The sequence below is a fragment of the Carcharodon carcharias genome, chromosome 1 (assembly GCF_017639515.1).
Source record: "Carcharodon carcharias isolate sCarCar2 chromosome 1, sCarCar2.pri, whole genome shotgun sequence".
NCBI classification, from domain to species: Eukaryota; Metazoa; Chordata; class Chondrichthyes; order Lamniformes; family Lamnidae; genus Carcharodon; species Carcharodon carcharias.
This window is the reverse complement of record NC_054467.1, coordinates 187,786,834-187,809,020: the sequence shown is the minus strand read 5'-3', so window position 1 is coordinate 187,809,020 and position 22,187 is coordinate 187,786,834. Positions and strand designations below refer to the sequence as shown.

The following is a 22,187-nucleotide window of genomic DNA, read 5'->3' as shown; positions in this document are numbered from 1 at the left end:
TTTTGTTGTGTCTAACCTTATCTGCTGATTTACTCTTAGATTAGTACTCTCTGTCCCTTCCTGTCACAGCCTGTTTACCACTTCCCGTATTAACACCTTTCTCCCTTGCCTTGTCGCTACTCGTTGGTTTACCACATCTTCCCAAGTTTAATCCCTTGCCCCCTATTCAGTTTAAAAACCTCTCTACTTCCCTAATTATGCGGCTCGCAAGGACACCAGCCTCAGCACGGTTCAGGTGTAGACCGTCCCAGCGGTACAGATCCCATTTTCCCCAATACTACTGCCAGTGCCCTACGAACCGGAACCCACTTGTCCTACACCAATCTTTGAGCCACACATTCACTTCTCTAGTCTTATTTGTCCTATGCCAATTTGCACGTCGCTCAGGTAAGAATCCAGAAATTATTCCTTTGAGGTCCTGCTTCTTAATTTGGTGCCTAGCTCCTCATACTGACTATGCAGAACCTCCTTACTCATCCTGCCTATGTCATTGGTACCTACATGGACCATGACCAATGGATCCTCCCTCTCCCACTGTAAGTTCCTGTGCAAATGCCCCAAACCCTGGCACCGCACAGGCAACACAGCCATCTGGAGTCTTGCTCCTTGCTACAGAGAACTGTATCAATCCCTCTCACTATGCTGCCCCCTATTACCCCCACATTCCTTTGTGCTCCCCCCACTTGAATGGCTTCCTAAACTACATTACCATGGTAAGTCAGCTCATCCACCCTGCAGCTCCCACTCTCATACATACAAGCTGAAAGAACCTCAAGATAAAAGCAAAATACTGTGGAAGCTGGAAATCTGAAGCAAAAACAAAAATTGCTGGAAAATCTCAGCAGGTCTGACAGCATCTGTGGAGAGAAAGACAGAGTTAACATTTCAAGTCCGTATGACTTCTTCTTGTGAAAGAACCTCAAACCTGTTGGACAACTGCAGAGGTTGACAGTCCTGCACTCCCTCCATCTGGGTCTCCTTACCAGCCTCAGGTCTGGCCCCCCCAACTTCCAAATCAGAAAATCCTATCCTAACAGTTGTGATCACCTCCTGGTAAGCATCCAGGTAACTTTCCCCCTCGTTGAGGTGTTGCAGTGTCCGCAGTTCAGCCTCCAGATCAATGATCCTGAGCTGAAGCTCCTCAAGCCACAGACACTTAGCGCAGATGTGCTTGCCCTGGATAACACTGGCATCCAGAGCTCCCACATGCTGCAGCCATGACACATCATCTGTCCTGCAATACTTATGTGCTTTAATGAATTACTTAATTATGTTATTCAATTATTTATTTCCTTTTGTATATTTAATAATCTTATCACAAATTCTTGTACTGTTTTAAACCTCCTTGCTGAACTCCCTCAGCTCACCAAACTCTCACACTCTGTTGAGGTTGGGTGAGCATCCTGATGTAATCGCGATATTTCATTCGGCAGGTGCTCACCGGAGTCGGCAGTGTGCCCGCCAACAATTAATTAAAAAGGTAACTAAATTCAAATTTATGGTTGTCGGGCAGGCAAAAATGTCAAGCGGCCATTGCACTTTTTAGGAAACCTCGTCCATGGGTGGGTGAGGTTTCCTAAAGAAAATACAAATAAAATAAGAATTACACACTTAAATTAAAAACATGTCCTTGCTCATGTGACAGTCACATGAGGGGACATATTTTATGACATTTTTATTTTGTTCATTAAGTTTTTTTAAACAACGCTTCATCTCCCTGAGGCAGTTCCATGCCTCAGGAAAATTAAAGCGCTCTTTCGCACACATGCGCGTAGTTTACGCTAGGCCCGCTTGCCCTCCTCCCCCACCCACACAGGCAGCATTGAGTGCAGCTGCTCGTGTTCCATGTGGGCCTTAGTCGGCCTGCCTGTGTAATCGGCTTCCTACCCGCCCCTTCCAAGCACCCTTGCCATTGTACATTCTGCTAGGTCAGGCGCGTGTCCACCCTCCAAGCTCAATATTCTGCCCATGGAAGTTAAGGTCCCCCATTAAATCCATTCTTCCTTTACTCCATGTTTAGCTATTCTCGATATTAATATATTCTGCCACTTCATAGCTACTACCAGTGCCTATATATAACACCCACTACAGTCTTAATTCTATTCTATTTCTTAATTCTACCCATAAAGTCTCTATCTTCTTACTTCTCATTATATTATCTTTTCTCTTGGAAGTTTTAATCTTAATCACTGATTCTTCTCCTTTCCCTTTACCTTACTTTAATTGCCTATCCTTCCCATAGACTTTAGAGGCAAAGTAATATGCAAAATACCAAAATGTCAAGTCCACTAGTGCCTCAAGAAAATTCCAGTGGAAATTTGCATGGAATGCTAAATGACTTAAGAACTGACATGAAGTCCACTTAATTCCCAGTTTTATTTGAAATTATTTCACTAAATTTTCTGAATCTATGCTACATATCTAGTTGTTCATTTTCAGACTTAATAAATCTTAACAATGATTTTCTTCTTTCTACAGACTGTGTATGATGAATGGTTTATTACACTGTACAATTTAGTGTATACATCTCTTCCTATATTAGCAATGAGCTTATTTGATCAGGTATGTCAGTAAAACTATTGTTTAACTCTCTTTGTTTGTCCTTGCATTATCTGCCACACCAGCCTGTGGGGGTCCCCATTAAATATGCAGGTCAAGCTCTGATGACATCATTAGGGGCCAGTCTTTGGGTTTAATCTGAGGCCTGAGGAGGGGAGCAGTTATGATTTCCCTGCCAGACCAAACCTGTGGGAATAACCATGTTCCTTCTAAACTGCACAGCAACCCAGAGGTTTTTGCGCATGCTGAGCAGAAGTCAACTGCTTTAAGTAACTGTGTACATGGCTGTGCGTAGAAATTGAAAGAGCCTGCACCCTTAAATGAATAGGCTGCGTATGATAAAAAGAAATTAGGGAGAATGTTAGTAAATTAATTTTTAATTCTTTTGTGGGTCAGGAGAAACAGACGTACTCCCTTGGGCCTGACGAAGATTTCCCATCACCCTACCACCCCCACCACCCCCCCACTCCCAAACCTGCACCTCAGGATTCCCCACTCCTGTCATTCCACATTCGTGCTGGGAACTATTCCCTCTCCTCTCTGGTAATGATGCCACTGGCATGATTTTAACAATTGGACAACTGTTTCCTGCTGATTTGTTGCCTGCTTTGGTCACGATGTCAGCAAGTTCCATGAAAAGGAGGCCAGGCTGTTAACCCAGCCTGCCTGGTGCCACTCTCGGATGGGTATGCTGCTCACTTTGATGCTTTCCCACCCAGGAGTAAAAATTGAGACGAGCATTTTTGAAATGATTGTTTAATATGTTTCAAAATATAATTTATTAATTTGGATACAAAATAATTCAAGCGGTTATTTGACTAATGGTAAAAAAACTTAAGCAGACTAATTTGTTTACAATTACCTTTTTTGCAAATAATTAATTTTAATTTATAAAATAGAGTTGGCGTTCATGGGGGATGGGAGAGTCAGCAAGTGGAAGGGGGAATAGAAGCAGCAAGTGTCATTCAGGGGTTGGAATGGAAACTCTGGTCAGTAAAGAAGAGGTGGGAAAGCTCAGCTATCAGGGAGGCTTGAGGAGGCGAAAGGCTCTCTTGAGGGACTGGGGCAGCAATCTTACTCCTCCTTCATGGGATGTGGGCATTGCTGGCAAGGTCAACATGTATTGCTCATCCCTAATTGCCCTTGAGAAGGTGGTGGTGAATCATCTTCTGAAATCAGTGCAATCCTTGAAATGAAAGTACAATCCTGAATTCTGAAAGATCCACAGGTGCCACAGTTCCCGCCTCGGTTCAGCCGCCAGGAATGCCACAACTCAGATCTCCTGCTCGTTTTCTGTTAAATTTAATTTAAATCATGGCATCGATGGTGTTATCATTTTATAACTTTAGTTTTGGAATTAGGTCTCCACCTGATATTTGTGGGCCTGAATTTTGCACTTGTAGATTTTTTTTATTCTTTGAAGGGATGTGGGCGTCGCTAGCTAGACCAGCACTTTTATTGCTCATTCCTAATTGCTCTTGAGAAGGTGAGCTGCCTTCTTGAACCACTGCAGTCCATGTAGTATAGGTGCACCGACAGTGCTGTTAGGGAGGAAGTTCCAGGATTTTGACGCAGCGACAGCGAAGGAACGGCAATGTAGTTCCAAGTTAGGATGGTGAGTGGCTTGCAGGGGAAATTGCAGGCGATGGTGTTCCCATGCATCCGCTGCCCTTGTCTTTCCATGTGGTAGAGGTCGAGGGTTTGGAAGGTGCTGTCGAAGGAGCTTTGGTGAATTGCTGCAATGCATCTTGTAGATAGTACACATTGCTGCCACTGTGCACCAGTAGTGGAGGAAGTGGATGTTGAAGGTGGTGAATGGGATGCCAATCAAGTGGGCTGCTTTGTCCTGGATCATGTCAAGCTTCTTGGGTGTTGTTGGAGTTGCACTCATCCAGGCAAATGGAGAGTATTCCATCACACCCTTGACTTGTGCCTTGTAGATGCTGGACAGGCTTTGAGGAGTCAAGAGGTGAGTTACAGTCCGCAGAATTCCCAGCCTCTGACCTGCTCTGGTAGCCACAGTATTTATATGGCTGGTCTAGTTCAGTTTCTGGTCAATGGTAACCCCCAGGATGTAGTTCGTGGGGGATTCCATGATGGTAATGCCATTGAATGTCAAGGGGAGATGGTTGGATTCTCTCTTGTTGGAGATGGTCATTGCCTGGCACTCATGTGGCACAAATGTTACTTGCCACTTATCAGCCCAAGGCTGAATATTGTCCAGGTCTTGCTGCTTATGGGCATGGACTGCTTCAGTATCTGAGGAGTCACGAATGGTGCTGAACATTGTGCAATGATCCGCGAACATCTCCACTTCTGACCTTATGATGAAAGCAGCTGAAGATGGTTGTGCCTAGCACGCTACCCTGTGGGACTCCTGCAGTGATGTCCTGGGACTGTGATAATTGCTCCAACAACCACAACCATCTTCCTTTGTGCTAGGTATGACTCCAACCAGTGGAGAGTTTTCCCCTGATCCCCATTGACTTTGATTTTGCTCGGGCTCTTTGATGCCACACTCGGTCAAATGCAGACTCGACAGGGCTGCGTTTGCTACTGTAGTTTCTGGTGCCTAGGTCGTGCCAGGTGATCCGTCTGGTCTGCAGCGGTTCCTTTTTGTAGACTTTGTAGCGGTTTGATACAGCTGATTGGCTTGCTTTCAGAGTCAAACATTGCTGTGGGTCTGGAGTCATATGTGGGCTAGACCGGGTAAGGACGGCAGATTTCCTTCCATTAAGAGGTGTGAATTGACTCTTATGTTTTGGGCTGGATTTTCCCGGCTCTACAGAGGTACCAGTTGAAGGCAGTGTGACTAGTAATAGAGAAGAACTGAGTAAGACAGCTCACTGATGTATTCCAGCTAACAAGGAACTTTCCCAGAGTTGGGATGGTAACAGGATCAGGTGCCTGTTACATGGCATAGTTAAGGAACAAATTAGGAGTAATTTTGCAGCATCGCCAGAACTTTCCCACCAACAGAGCAGCCTCCCCATCAGTTCATGGAGGCAGTTTCCCTGTGACAGGTTTTGGGAGTGGTGTGGGAGGGGGAGGTGATATCGAATCAAAGACTCTGTCCCAATGTTGCAATGTTTGCATAATGGCCAGGAAAGGCTGTAATCGCCTGGAGGGATTTACCCTCCATCCCGATGACCCTACCAACTTCAAGATTCTTCTGTGCAGCCTTTCTGTGTTGGCCAGCAAGGAAACATCAATGTTGAGGTGTTCTAGCAATCCTTGATCTGCCTCAGCAGCGCCCACTTCTCCCATTGGGGCTTTTGCCTTCTGATTAAACCTGTAGCTTTGGAAGCCTGCCTGCTGTCCTTAATTGGATAGGGAGCATGGAGGTTGCCTCTTTAGAAACCACCTCCCAGAAGATTGCTCCACCAATATCACTGCCACCAAGTGCAAGCTCAAGAGGCTGATTTTATCCCAATGACCTGAAGCCCAAGGGAGAATTCAGCCCGTTAACGCTCTGGCCTTCTCCCACCCATTTGGCTGGGGAGTGTCAAAATTGAGGCCAAGGTGTTCAGGCATTGATTCCTGGTTTATACTGATTTAGCTGATCTTAGCTCTCAAGGTGCTGTTGTTGTGGAAGGAAAACTGTTATGTAGACTTCTTCTCCTGATCAATATCCAGTGATTCCTGAAAGTGCATTTATGTAGACATTGGGTGAGTACAGAATCAGGTTCAGTAAAGTTACCCCACATGAATAAACAAGTTTCTGACAGTTGCGGAGGCAGTGGCATAGTGGTATTGTCACTAGACTGGTACTCCAGAGACCTGAGGTAATGCTCTGGGGACCTAGGTTTGAATCCCACTATGGCAGATGGTGAGATTTGAATTCAATAAAAATCTGCAATTAAAAGTTGAATAATGACCATGAAACCATTGCTGATTGTCATAAAAAGCCACCTGGTTCATTAATGTCCTTACCTAGTCTGGCCTTCAGGTGACTCCAGACCACTGAACAAGGGCAGTTAGGGGTGGCCAGTGATGCCTGCATTCCATGAATGAATAAAAAAAAGCTCTCAGGGTTAATGTATGATGAATGACCATTTGAGTTTCCAGAATTGTAACCTAGCACGATTCAGCAATTTTGGGAAAGCAGGAAAAAATTTGAGATTAAAATGTGTACAAAATTTAAACAAATCTACATGACTTGACGTTCAATATTGATTGTGGTTGATTTTGCTTTGCAGGATGTTAATGACCGCTGGAGTATGGCGTATCCTCAACTTTACGAACCTGGGCAGTTTAATCTTTATTTCAGCAAACTAGCTTTTGTGGAATGTATTATCCATGGAGTTTACAGTTCCCTGGTTCTCTTTTTTATTCCTTACGGTGCTCTATTTGAAGCAGTAAGAGATGACGGGGAGACTATATCTGACTATCAGTCCTTTGCTTTAATCGCTCAGACATGTTTGCTTGTGACTGTTACTCTACAGGTAACTGAGTATTCACATGTTGTTTTTATGCATATTGTATGTTATTTTAAAAACACACTTCTTTATGTCTTGTTTTTCCTAAAGCTATACCTGAAACTAAATATATAACAGTCATGGTCACTATTTTCGTGTGCTGGCAATTTAGATAGATTTGTGACAATTACTTGGCTCTGTCAAGTTTTTGCTCACATTGCATTAAGCAAAAGAAGTTAGTTGCATTTTACAAATTGGTCATGTTTAAACAGTAAGGTAAAAATACAATGTGACTTACTGGCCCGGATTCATGGAGATTCCAGTGAGACTCCAAAATGGTGGATGGACCCCGGAGCCAGGGCCGTGTCCCACCCCGTTTCTGACAGAGTCCATTTTCACCAGTAAAAGAAAGGGGGTGGGACACAACCCATGTGTGAGAAACCGTAAATCAGTGAGCTTATTTGAGCTGAGTGCTAAGTTTAAACAGACCCCATTTTTGCTGCAGCAAAGGCCTTAACCTGGAGTGAGGGAGTTGCAAATCTTTAGTCATCTTGAAGGACGGATAAGATCTATAGAACTGTCAAACTGCGAAAGTATTTAAATACCCAGCCCTTTAAAATTGAAAAAAAAAGCTAGCCTGTGTTAATGAGAGGTAAAAAAACTCAAGTTGTCAAGTTATTTAAATCCCTTTAAAAAAATTCAGAAAATAAACTGCCTGTGTCAGATAAAACAAAAATCTATTCCAGTAGTTACAAAACTGTTTGTTGACATATGCTTAGAGGCTATCATTATATCATTATTAATACTTGGCTGCTTCCCGGAACATATTATTATAGGAGGGTTGTAAGTTCACTGTTTGATTGACAGCTCAAAGAGGTTCTTTTAGAATGGGATCAAGTATTTAAGGGGGTTTAAATGTTTTGAATGAGCTTTCATGAATGGGAGTGTTTTTAATTATATAATGAACTCTATAATAGATATTTAAAATTTTATTTTATTTCATTTTGACATGGCTCCTGAGGTCAGCCTATGGTAGATATTGGGTGAGTTGGCACAGAGAGTATAAGGGAAAAGGTTGTTGTTGGCTTAGCATGAGGGCATTAAGTCAGCATAGAGGATATAAAGAGACATAGGGGTGGGTGGGGGCATAGGTTGGCATTAAGTTGGCATAGGGGCTGTAAGGGGATGGGTTGGTGGGGGCCAATGGGTTGGCATTGAGGGTATGAGAGGGCATTGGGGTGAGTGTGAGCCATGAGTTGGCATGTAAGGGGCTTGGGGATTGGATTGGTGGGGGGGGGGGGGGGGGGGGGGGGGGGGGGTGCAAGAGAACCTAATGTTTAACAAAACAACTGGGACAAAGTCCCAGAGAACCGAGGCAGGCCTTTTAAATGGCCCCCCTTGGCATTTAGCAGCCCCTCTGGCCACCTCCAATCTGCATCCAGAGGTGGTGAGGCTGACTCTGTCCTACACCCACTCCCCTGGAATTAAGATCCCGCCATTTGGGTGAGTTTTCCCAAGGCAGACATGGTAACCTGGGAGATCTCCTGATTCCTGCTACCTGACTCAGAAGTGAAAATCCAGGCCATTCTATTAGTTGTGGTAAAAAGAGAAACATGCACTGAGCAGTGATTGGGTCACTCAATTAGCAATTCAGAGGCCAGAACTAATAATCTATTATGATTAAGTAGGAATTCCAGTCAATGGAAATTAAAACTGGCCGGAATGTATGGCTGAGTGGCTGATATTGTCTGTTCTATATTCCTACCAAGCTTATAAGTTTTGGCAAAGAGAGTGTCAATTACTAAGTTCAGCAGTGCCAGTGCTAACAGTTCAGCCAAAGTCACTGGTTAATAAAATTAATATTACTTGTTTTTATACTAATCTACTTCCACTGCTTGTTGTTAAAAGTAGCAAGCTTATTGATTGTATTGGTGATGGGACCCTTTTCGATCAGAGATTTCAGTTGCAGTGCTGGCTCACATGTTTGCAATCTGAAATAGTCTTTTATGTTATTCTTTTATGGCAAGGTTTGGTTGCTACGTACTGAATAGATCTAGAAGCTTCACTTATGTTGCTGGGTATATAACTAAACTTTCAGATATTTCCAAAACTAACGATTCTGCTTTCCATAGGTGTTTCCAGTTCTTATAAAACATTTTTTATGCTGTAGGATCTGAGAATTTTTTGTTGTTATACTTTGCTGACATCCATTTCTCATTTGTCATTTGGGTAAATTCTTAAAACCTCTTTAAAGGCATCAAGCTCATTGGTAACTCATTGGCAATGTTTGGATTTACTGAGATTATAGGAGTGAATTTTAACTTTTAAAAAAAAGATGGGGTTGAGTTGGGTGGCAGATTAAAGTCTCAAAAATTTCTTTCTCAATCCTTTCAACTTGAACTGAAACTGGAAGTTGAGCAGGTGATCAATCTGAATCAAGAAGATGAATTGCAGATTAAATGTAACGAGGCAGAGAGCCTGGTTATTGCTGTCAGCTGGGTTCCCTGTGTGTTGGGAAACCTGGCAGCTTCATCGAGATGAGAACTTCATCGGTTTAGGAGCTAAGTGCCTTCATACCTACCTCCTGGATCCAGGTGCTTGTCTGTGAATCCTCCGCGATTAGAGCTTTCCCAAACCCCTCAACCTTCATCCTGAAGCCTTGGATCCCACCATGAGGCCTGTGCTCCACCAATACAAAGGCCCCAATTCCCGCACCACCACCAGCATTCCCCGCACTAAAACCAGGTCCCACTTTCCCTGCCACCAACGAGATCTGATTCTCAACACTATCACCAGATCCAGATATTCCCCCCAACCATCATCAGGCCCTAATCACTACCACACCACAATTCATCACCATTCCTCTCCCCCCATATTTGGTTGCTTTTCCCATTCCCATTGTGGACTTAACTGCTGCTACGACACTCCGCCTAACTGAAAGCCTGTCAATCAGGAACCAATCAAGGATGCTATTAACATGCTAAAAACACATTATAGCTCTGCAGCCTGTGGGGGAACCCCAAATTGCGGATTTCCCACAGCCTTCTATCAATACACTCTGTGTGGCTCAGGTCAGTAAATCTTCTGCCCTTAGCTTCTACTTCACCTACCAGCTACTATTTTAGAAGCAGGCTTCATATAGGGAGGAGCATCTGGACTTATTTGATATGTTGTACAAATTAAGGTAAAGGGTCTGTGCTGGACTTGTTTTCTTTTTAGGAGTGTGTTTGCACTTTTAAAGGGGCTCCCTTCATTCCCACTTGACTGTGCTTTCAAGGTTCAAGCGCCTTGTGGTTTTCTATGGTTAGGATAACAAATTTTGTGCCAAATATAAATATAATATAAATAAACAACTACGTTTCTGAAAAATAATTGTCATTGCATCAATTGTTTTGTGTTCACTGTATGTCATTTCTTAGCATCGGCACTCAAATTCATATTAACATATTAACACAGGTTTCTGCTTTTTGAGATGACGTTGAATAATAACTAATATCTGATTGAATGTCTTAATCTAAAGTACCATAAAATATATTGCAAAAAGATAGACATAACCCTGCAAGACTAAGTTTATAAATGTTTATTACAAATAATGAATATATAATTTTGACTTCACAAATCTTGCTGCTTGCCAACAGATTGCATTGGATACAACATATTGGACAGCTATCAACCATGTTTTTATCTGGGGAAGTCTTGCTGTCTACTTTGCAATAACTTTTACATTGTACAGCAATGGCTTGTATCTGATGTTTCCGACATCATTTCCCTTTATAGGTATGTACTTTTAATGCAGTTATTATAATTTGTTCTAAATAATTTTATTTTAAAGTAACTATCGATTTCTGGCTAAAAGTGTTTTACAACTTCATAATACTGGAGAAGAATGGTACTGTTTTACCTATTTTTTAAATTTCATTTGACTATGATACTCATATAATATTTCATGTAAACTCTGGATGCAAATGGTCAGATATAGAGGAAATAAGTACTTCAGAGGATAGTACAATGAACCAGAGAGGATGGAGGGGGCTAAATTATCAAATGCACAAAGTGCAATCTCAATCTGTACAACACATGGCTGTATCCATTTTTACTACGGCAGATATCAGCGTGTCCAAGTGACTGGTCTGGAGAGGCAGATTTGTCATTATGAAATTTATATACAACAGCAACAACTTCCATTTATATAGTGCCTTTAACAGCAAGCCATATCAGAAGATATTAGGCCAGATTAATCAAAAAGGAATGTCCTAAAGGAGAAAAGAGAGGTAGACAGGTGAAAAGATGTAGGGAGGACGTTTCAGAGTTTAGAGCCTTGTAAGCTGAAGGCACGGAGCAATTAAAATTGGTAATGCTCAAGAGGCCAGAGTTGGTGAAGCACAGAGATTTAATTGGGCTGTAAGGCTGGAGGAATGGGATGGGTGAGGCCATGGAGTGATTTGAAAACAAGGACTAGGATTTTAAAATTTAGGCATTGCTTAACTGGGAGTTGGTATAAGTTAGCAAGCGCAGGGGAGATGGCTGAACAGGATCTGGTGTGATAAAGGATATGGATAGCAGATTTTTGAATGACCTTGAGTTTATGGAAGGAGGAGCTATGGAGGCCAGACAAGAGTGTGTGGGAATAGTCAAGTCTAAAGTTTGCAAAGGCATGGGTGATAGTTTCATCAAAACTAAGGCAAGGAGAGACAAGTAAATAGGCGGTCTTAGTGATGGTGCAGTTATGTGAACAGAAGCACATCTGGGGATCAGGTTGCAAATGGTCTGGTCCAGCCTCAGATAGTTGCCAAAGAGAGTGATAGAGCTGATGGCAAGAGATGTAGTTTGTGACGGGGACCAAATGCAATGGCTTCTGCCTTCCCAATATTAATTTTAGCATCTTCTATCATGTGATTTGAATTGAATACCTGTTGCATGGCTTTTCCAGGCAGTGAAACTGAGGTGTGATGGAATGGCACTTTATTGGGATTGGTAGCTTAATCTGAATAAAGGTAATACTCACAGCTGCTTTCTGGGTCTTGTACTTGATGTAAGAGATGCATTTATAAAGTTTAGAGCTTCCTCTGTATGTTCTTTGACATTCAGTGGGGCTCTAGATTTAGGAGTTCCAGTCTTTTTATTTCTGGAAACATATTTGTTCTGAGCCCTCTCCATCTCCTCCTTGAATTATCTTTCACTGATTTACCTTCAAGTAACTGTTTCCAGTCCATTCTTGTCACAACTCAGTTGCATAAAATTGGCCTTTTCTCAAATGATTTTTTTTTTACTTTTGCTCTATCTTTGTCCTTTTCTATCTACTTTAAATCTAACTGAATTATGATCCCTACCACTAAAATACTCTCCCACTGATATCTTTCCATCTCCCCAGCATATTTCCTAAAGCTGAGGGCTGGATTTTTGCAGAGTCAGGAACTTTAACTTTCACGAGACCGTGGACCTTTAAAAATGTTGGGCAAGACTCAGATGCGGATGTCCCACCCCCATTTATGACCAAACCCATTTTTTTTTGACAAGAGGAAGGGGGCAGGATATAACTCAGCAGGGCAATTTGAATTTAGTGCTGAGTTCGAACGGACCCCATTTCAGCTGCTGCAAGGGTCTTAACCCGTAGTGTAGGCATCACAAATTGATGGATTAGTGATAAACTCTTGAAGGGTGGATAAAACCTGCTCAAGTGTTATGATCTGAAGTTTTTTTTAAGTTCTATGCTCTATAAACATGGGGGGGAAAAGGCTTAAGCTAAAAAAAAAACTCTCTGCTGGACAGCTTTGAATGACACGCCATCTGGTGTAGGTTAGAAAAAATAATACCATCTGGTCATGCAGTTTCATAGAGTTTTTTGCTGATATTTCCCCAAGGGCTATTATTGTCATTATGAATGTTTATCTGAGTTTCAAAAGCTGTAATTATCTCACCGGGTGGGGGGTGGGGGTATGGTGGTTCTGAGTTCACAGTTTAATTGACAGTTTAAAGAGATTATAAAAGGATTAACTAACTTTGATGTGGGCTCTGAGTAGAAGTTAAACTTTATCTAAGATTAACCACCTGAGGACATTTGAAAGCTTTGAATGGGTCACTTGAAGAATTTTTTATCCACTACAAATGTGTGTGAGTGAGCTCTATCAGATTGTTAGAAGTTTAGGTTTTTCTTTCATCTCCACATGGCTCCTGAGGTCTGCCCATCGTAGATACTGGATGAGTGGCTTTGGAGGTGGCATGGGAGTGTGAGGTGGTATGAAGGGCCATGGTGGTAGGTGGGGGAATGACTTGGCATGGGGATATGAGGGGTGAGGGATTGAGGGCCTTAAGCAACTGGGACAAAGTCCCAGCGAACCGAGGCAGACTTTCTAACCAGCCTTGCTCGGCACTCACCCACCCCCATGACTGCCTCAGATCTGCTTCCAGCATCAGCGGACCCACCTATCTGAAGCAAAAATTGGGTCTAACAGGGCCCTTTAAACCAAGGTGGGTGTGCCGAGTTGGGAAACTTCCCGACTTGAGCTTCCTACCTCAGTAGTGAAAATCTAGCCCTAAGTCTAGAACTGCACTTCTGCAAATTGGCAAGAAAATGCCCCTGAATGAATTTTTTAAAAATTGCTCTCTCTCTATCTTTCACACTGATTTTATCTAGGTTAATATCAGGGTTATAAAAAAACTCACCAGCTATCTGCGAACCAGCTTCTTCCCTCATTCTGATGTCACCCAAGTTTTTTTTTACCTCTGCCCCCAACACTCGCTCTCTTTTACTTCTGGGATCTCAATTTAAGAACAGAAGAATTAGGAGCAGGAGTAGGCCACTCAGCCCTTCCATCCGCACCACCATTCAATGAGATCATGGCTGGCCTTCTACTTCAACACCATTTTCCTGCATTATCCCTATATCTCTTGATGTTTTTAGTGTGTAGAAACTCATCGATCCAGGTCTTTAAAATAAAAAAAAAATCAGTGACTGAGCCTCCACAGCCCTCTGGGGCAGAGAACTCCAAAGATACACCATCCTCTGACTGAAGAAATTCCTTCCCACCTCGGTTCGAAATAGCCTGCCCCTTATTCTGACACTGTGTCCCCTGGTTCTTGACCCCCCAGCCAGGGGAAACATCCTTCCTGCATCTACCCTGTCGAGCCCTGTAAGAATTTTGTACATTTGAATGAGATCACCTCTCATTCTTCTTAAACTTCAGAGTATAAAGTCTATTTAATCCTTCCTCATAGGACAATTCTTCTATCCCTGGATTTCTTTTGGTGAAACTTCATCGCATTCCCTCTTTTTTTATTAATTCATGGGACTGTTGTGGTCACTTTGACATATGGACCACAGGAGTCTCACGATCATTTATTCGAGCAATTTTAAGGAGAGAACCATCCCAATGCAGCTTGCGATAGCACTCTGCTAAACTACAAGTGTTCACCATATTTATACATTATTGATCACGTACAAGAACAGTTTCCAGATTCCGATCTCGTCAACATATAGGTTTACATTAAACAGACATCTCTCTAGTAACAAAAGTACCAAGGTACAGGCATCATCTGTCCCTACTTTTGCCCCCGGCGGAGACCTTCCCTCTCATCTCAATTAGGACCATCTGTTCTTTCCCTATCTGCGATAAACAAACCCAATCTTGGTTGTTTTTCAACCTAAGGCTCCGGTCTGACTCCTAAGACACCCAATCTATTATATTTGCATTCCTCTCTGTTCAGCCTGACCTAGCTGATGGTCACAGGCTCTGAGGGTGTGCAAGGTTCAGATTCCTCTCTGTCCAGCCTGGCCTTTAACTGTACTTGCAGGCACTGACTGCTTGGATATTTTAAGTAGTCCATTCCCTTTCAATAAGTTCTTAATGTACCCCTGTATTCCCCCCCTAACAGTCTCCCCTTTTGGCCCTTGGCCTAGCCCAAGGTAGCCAACTATAGTGATGCTGTACGCCCTCTTTACGTACCGCCACCCATTGATATTGGCCAGGTATCCAGCTTTGGTATGTAAAAAGTACTGGTCAGACCATCTGTATCGTCTGGTTCTTTAATTTAAACCTCTGACTTGCCAAATTCCATCTCCACCTGTAAAAACTGCCCCAGCGCCACATTTTTGCGACTTCTGGGTGTGATGAATCAAGTATGTTAGATAGTTAATCAATATCAGTTGAAGTATAATGAGGGCATGGGAGATAATCCGAATTCAGGGGTGTATCTGTACGTTTGAGCCCCAGTTACACAGGTCCTCCCACCAGGTGGAAGAATCTATTTGTTCGATATCCTCCTTTAAGGTTCTAACCTGTTGCTGCAGTGTATAGTAAGCTCTGTGTATCTGTTGAGCCTGCCTCCGAATCGCGGTTAGGTGCTCTGGTAATAAGGGAATTTTGTAGGAGAACTGGTTCAGATACTGTGTCAGGTTATCTTTAAGGTTTTTCACGACCTGAATAGTAGTCGTCACTCTCTTGTATATTTCAACCAGTTCCACCTACCCCACCCTTGCCTGTACCTGTGGGTGTAGGCACACTGAATGATTGTGGATGGGGCATAGCCGGTTACCCCCATACTGGATTCTTTCCTGCCACATGGTGATACAATATCTCCCATTCCCTGTATATGGAACATGGGTCAGTTCTTTTGCAGCCCATATAGTTTCCATTGTACAGTTTGCTGCTGCTTTAAATCCACACTTCGCTTCCTGTCTCATATATTGGGTGTGCACATACTACTGCGGTGGCGTCTATACTACACCCTTCTAATGTGGTGCTAACTATATTTCCTTCTATGTCTACTGTGTATGGTGGAATATCGTGGTACTTAATATAGTAATCCCCCCAATATTTTCTACTCCATATGATGTCCTGCTGGGTGTTCACAAAGGTATGACAGGTATTACTAATACAATGCCTATCAGCATATTGCTGTTCAATATACATTCAACATTCATTCTAAATACACGTGTTAAACCTCAGCTGGCAACCGGACAAGTCATGATCCCTGTGTTGTGAAAGATTAGTTACCCATAAAGGAACTACCTCTTCATTAATCTGTCTTCAATTCTCTCAGGGTTGTTCCAGTGCCCAAGATCCATAGGTGCTGCAAACATAATTTCTGCTCGCTTCGTCTGAAATATTTTTCCCTATTTCAATCATTTTGTTGATAGTCCCTGCATGACTTTCAAGCATGGTAGCCAGGCTTTGGATTAACTGTGTCATGTCCTGGTCTGTATTTAATTAGGTGTTATGAATTCCCTGTCCCAGCTCTAAAATCTCCATGAGCTTAAGGCTTGGGGTCTGGACCTTCTGGTCAACAGTTGCCAGGTTCTGAATTAACCACTGATATCCCTGTATTGAATATCGTAGCGGCATCATTTATCAGGCTGCGCTTAGCGCGGTTCCCTCCCAAGCCTGATCACATCTTGCCGTTGAACTGAGATGCTTGCCTGGCCCATTAGAGCCATATATAGTGCTCGAATATGGATTGAGTACCACTGGGGCGGGGCAATTCCAGATTTGTTCAAGACTACGGGTGCCAGCTCGTGGTGTACATTATCATGCAAAACTTCTCATTAACCAGTACCAAACTATTCGTCAATCCTGGATGCATAGTTGGACAAGGTGGGTCAGTCGGTGTGGTTTGAGGGGCTTCAATTATCTCTACTCGTACTGTGGAAGTAGACGTAGGAGGTGGCTGGATAGTGGTGGATGTCCCACGCCCGATCTGAAGCAAACCCTTACAACAATTCGAAAGCACTTGTTCTCCTACTGTTACATTTATCATTCCCCGTTGCATGTCGCATTCGGCACTGTCCGTGCTGTGCCAAAGTTCCTCCTGCAGTGCGGGATGAGCAGTGATGACCCCGACCTTGTTGCCAGTACTGATACACCCATGACCAGGATCGTAGATCTGAGGAGACATTAACATCGGTTCCCATTTTCCACATTACCGCTTGGTCAATTGTCATGTATCTTTATCTGTGTGTAATGCCTCCACTTACTTCCCATTCTCATATCTACAAGTGCGCATGTATCACCTGTCATAATTACTTCGTATGGTCCATGCCTGTTTGCTCTGGGCTCACCTTGACCATCACCTTATTCCCCACTTGGTCCATTGTTGCTTGTTGCCTGTTTCCATATCCTTAATCACCTGTCAGACTCTGACTTCCTTCCTTAACTCATGCAATTGCTTACTTATTTCCCTCACATAGTCTCGCTTCCTTCCTTTTAGTGGTCCTACATCTCCCACTCCTACTATGATTCCTTCGGGTAACTTCATTGCTCTCCTTGTCGTTATTTCAAATGGGTTGAACCCCATGGTCCTGCTTGGGGTAGCCCTAAGGCGCATTAGAATATAGGGCTGTTCCCTGTCTCCAGAATTGCTTTTGTGATTGATGTTTTTTTTTTAAGTTCATTTCATCCTTTCCACCATCCCCGAGCTCTGTGGCTGATAGGGAATGTGGAATTTCTGTTTATATTTAAATTTATACATTTCTTTAATGACTTTTCCTGTGAAATGAGTTCCCTGATCTGAATCCATCTGGATAGGCACCCTCCACTCCTTCCAACCTACAGTCTCCTGCTGCAGTCCCACGTCGGACCTCAATTCCTTAATCTGCCGACACAACTCTACAATGCACCTTCTTATCCTTTCTTTCAATGGCTCAGTATCTTCACTTCCAGCGACGGTTCTCTCTGGGGGCTGCTTAACTACCTGTCATCATAGTGTTAATCCTGTATCCATCTTGTGGTAAATTGTTGTTAAGTATTATTTCTCCTTACATTTCAATTCCTGAACTACAGATTCCACATAGTTTTACCTCTAAGTTTTTTTTTCCCTTGACCATGATCATCCTAAGGTTCCCTTGATGTCAGTTTCTCTATTGTCTTGATCGTTTATAATGTTTCCTTGCTCTTTAGGCCATATTAACTATTCCATGTCAACGAGGATCTCTGTCTCTAGATCTTTGCTTATCTCCCCCGTGCGTTTCCAATGTCTCAGTTGATGGCCAGATTATCAAATTCAGTTCCCGTAAAGCAGTTTGTATACGGTGTCCTCTTTCCCTAACTCTTCCTCCTAATTGCCTCATGCCATTTTACACATGCAACAGCCACCATCTTATCTTGTTCAGGTTGCCCGGAGAGACTTTATAATAAATAAAATATTTTCAAAGCAATTTTAAAAACAGAAATCAGGCAATGACATGTTCCTTATCTTCTTCTCAAACAACATTTTATTGTCTCCAAAGTAACCCACTAAATTGTGTCTGACCCGTTTCTTTTAGAATTATCCCAGATTCATTAACTCAGCCAAAAATTGGATTTTTGCCAAACATTGTCAAAGTTTTGAGCTTAGTTTCATATTTTGGGAATACTTTACAAATACAAAAGTTTGCAGCGTTTGAATTAGTGCCAATTGTAGTCAAACCTTTTAAAATGAAAATTCCCTTTTGAGAACTTTATCATGAACCAAACCTCAAAATTTTAAACTTTGTAAGAAATGTAATTTACACTATCAAAATTAAAACTACTTTTTTCTTATGTGTATTGATTTGTATTCAAGTTATAATTCCCATATTTTTATCGACACATTCTTTACCTTTGGATAGCATCCTTGTTATTCGAAGTAACCTGTTAAATTACACTGCACTTTACATCTCGAGATAGTCCCAAATTCAAATTACAGTGCTGTTGGGATGCAGATTTCCTTTCATATTTAATTCATCTCTTCAAAATAAACCCCTTTTTATCCATTGGAACCACCTAGACTGTGTGTTTATGCCTTTTGGTTTTCCTAGAATCCCTTGAACTTCAGGTAATTTTTCCCCTCAGAATTTTAGAATATTAACTCGTATGAGTTAATGTAATCATATGTATCATCCCAATCAGCTTGGAAGCTGGTGATACTAGTCTGCAAGGGGGTGGTACAAAGGTTGGTTCATCTAACCCTGTTTAACAGCTTAAAACTCTCATATTCTGAACGAAACTTCAAATAGCATGTTTCTTATCTTCTTCTCAAACAACATTTTATTGTCTCCAATGTAACCCACTAAATTGTGTCTGACCCGTTTCTTTTAGAATTATCCCAGATTCATTAACTCGGCCAAAAATTGGATTTTTGCCAAACTTTGTCAAGGTCTTGAGCTTAGTTTCATAATTTGGGAATACTTTAAAGTCTCTCCAGGAAAATAAAGGGATCTTGAAGGCTCCACCTAATGGGACAATCAAACTGACGAAAGCTCACATTTCCCCAGCTCCTGCCTGTCAGTGTTTATTAACTCCCTGGGGGTTCCCCCCTTTTCTCTCTCTCTCTCTCTCTCTCTCTCGTTAGCACAAGCAGCTCTTGTAACTTAGGTCAATTCATTTTTTTAAGTTACAGAAAATTCAGTAGCGGACCTTTTGGGTCCCAATCATCCTTCCACATTTTCAGGAAAATCTCGTCATCCCGCATGGGACATTATACACCCCCAAGGCTTCCTTAACTGCCTCCTCAAAGTCCCTGTGGGACGTCCCCAGGTTTCGCCCAGTCTCCACTTCTGAACTGCAGGGGTAATCTTCCCCAGATATCCCCTGGGCATTTAGTCTTCACCAGTATATGGGTATCAAGGGGGCGCATTGCATGGAAATCTTGCATTTCCTGCAGTTTGGTCCAAAAGTCTGGGTTGTTATGCTGAGTTTTAAGTCTCAGCAGTTCTTTAAGCAAAATCTGCTTCTCCCCTGGGCTGAATGGTACCTGCTTAACTTTCTCCGTAACCCTCTCAGTATCCTCATCCTCCCCCCATTCCTCAGCCCCTTTCTCCCTTCAGTTTTTAATTTGTCTTTCCTGACTTTACTTTTCCTAACAGTTACTGCCATAGGGGCCATGGGATTCAACGGGCACAGTGGGGCGGTTGGTTCGTATGAGGGCGGTTTTGTCCCAACTCCATCATAGGTTTCTCCTTCGGAGCTCTCCTCCTCTTGATCAGTATCACTACAAGCTGCCGCCACTGCTCTGATCTGTCCTGAATCTGACTTTGTCTCTCTCTCTCTCTCTCTAATTGACTGGAACTTAGTACTAAACAGTCTACACAACTGCAGGTACAAGATAATAATAACCATCACCCCTTTCTTTTCCTTGTCTTTTTTCTGCTCTATCCGCCACTGTTTTTGTTCTCCGGGGGTTCCCTGTGGGTTCCACCCCCTCCTTCTGCATTTTTGTGATTAGTTTTGACTGCTGTTCTGCTATGAACCTCGTAATGGAGTCCATGGTTCTCCAGTTGAGTTCCATAGCACTATTTTGTTTCCCTGACGGCTCTCTGTTCTTATTCCCGTCTATCTCTGCACAGTGCGTTCGCACGACCCTAACAACTTAGTTACTTGCAGTATGTGCGGTTTCACTTATTTCATTGGGGTCTGGCCTCCCTGCGCGGCTTCAGCTAAGGCTATATTTCAAACCGTAACCCACCAGCACGGCTCCACCTCCTCTTAACTGGGGCCTGGCCTTCCTGCGCGGCTTTGGCACCACTAGCCCGCCTGCACGGCTCCGCCTCTTACCCTGGTGCCTCCTATCTCCTGTCCTGAGTCCTCCTCGCGATTCTTTGATACTTGACCGGACCATCCTCGGGTAGGCTTACTGCACTAACTACGGGTGGTAAATAAATATATTCACCCACTTTGCAGAGCTGTCCCGAGGATCCGATCCAAGTATCCTGTGAACAATGCAAAACTGTGGTGGTCACTTTGACAAACGGACCATAGGAGTCTCAGGTACAGGTCACGATCGTTTATTTGAGTAATTGCAAGGAGCGAACCATCCCTATGCAGCTTGAGATTGCACTCTGCTAAACTACAAGTGTTCACCATATTTATACATTATTGATCACGTACAAGAACAGTTTCCAGATTCCGATCTCGTCAACATATTGGTTTACATTAAACAGACATCTCTCTCGTAACAAAGGTACCAAGGTACAGGCATCACCTGTCCCTACTTTCACCCCCGGCGGAGACCTTCCCTCTCATCTCAATTAGGACCATCTGTTCTTTCCCTATCTGCGATAAACAAACCCAATCTTGGTTGTTTTTCAACCTAAGGCTCCGGTCTGACTCCTAAGACACCCAATCTATCATATTTGCATTCCTTTCTGTTCAGCCTGGCCTAGCTGATGGTCACAGGCTCTGAGGGTGTGCAAGGTTCAGATTCCTCTCTGTCCAGCCTGGCCTTGCTGATGGTCGCAGGCTCTGAGGATGTGCAAGTTTCAGGTTCCTCTCTGTCCAGCCTGGCCTTGCTAATGGTCACAGGCTCTGAGGGTGTGCAAGGTTCAGATTCCTCTCTGTCCAGCCTGACCTTGCTGATGGTCACAGGCTCTGAGGGTGTACAAGGTTCAGATTCCTCTCTGTCCAGCCTGGCTTTTAACTGTACTTGCAGGCACTGGCTACTTGGATATTTTAAGTAGTCCATTCCCTTTCAATAAGTTCTTAATGTCCCCCTATATTCCCCCCTAACAGGATGTTAGCGTTTCTGGCTATGCCAGCATTTAATACCCATCCCTAATTGCACTTGAGAAGGTGATGGTGAGCTGCCTTCTTGAGCAGCTACAGTCCATGTGGTTTAGGTACACCCACAGAGCTGTTGCAGAGTGGGGAAGTTCCAGATTTTGACCCAGCAACAGTGAAGGAACGGTGATATATTTCCAAGTCAGGATGGTCAGTGGCTTGGAGGGGAACTTGCAGGTGCTGGTGTTCCCATGTTTCTGTTGCCCTTGTCTGCCTAGATGGGAGCGGTCATAGGTTTGGAAGGTGCTGTCTTGTAGATGGTACACATTGTTGCCACTGTACGTTGGTGGCAGAGGAAGTGAATGTTTGTTGATGGTGTGCCAATCAAGTGGCCTGCTTTGTCCTGGAAGATGTCAAGCTTCTTGAGTGTTGTTGGAGCTGCACTCATCAAGGCAAGTGGAGAGTATTCCATCACTCTCCTAACTTGTTCCTTGTAGATGGTGGATAGACTTTAGGTAGTCAGCAGGTGAGTTACCCGCCACAGGATTCCTAGCCTCTGACCTGCTCTTGTAGCCACGGTATCTATATGGATAGTCCAGTTCCGTTTCTGGTCTATGGTAACCCCCAAGATGTTGATAGTGGAGAATTCAGCAATGGTAATGCCATTGAATGTCAAGGGGTGATGGGTTGATTCTCTCTTGTTGGAGATGGTCATTGCCTGGCACTTGTGTGGCACGAATGTTACGTGCCACTTAGCCCATGC

General features: G+C 43.2%; 1 protein-coding gene across 1 annotated transcript in view; it reads left to right on the top strand.

Annotated features, from left to right (window-relative positions):
- Positions 1-22,187, top strand: part of atp8b5b (ATPase phospholipid transporting 8B5b) — a 306,737-nt gene that overhangs the window by 259,550 nt on the left and 25,000 nt on the right. The window contains exons 23-25 of the mRNA XM_041183329.1: positions 2,479-2,562; positions 6,759-7,004; positions 10,616-10,754. Coding sequence (XP_041039263.1) covers positions 2,479-2,562; positions 6,759-7,004; positions 10,616-10,754 — 469 coding nt within the window. The remainder of the gene's footprint in view (positions 1-2,478; positions 2,563-6,758; positions 7,005-10,615; positions 10,755-22,187) is intronic.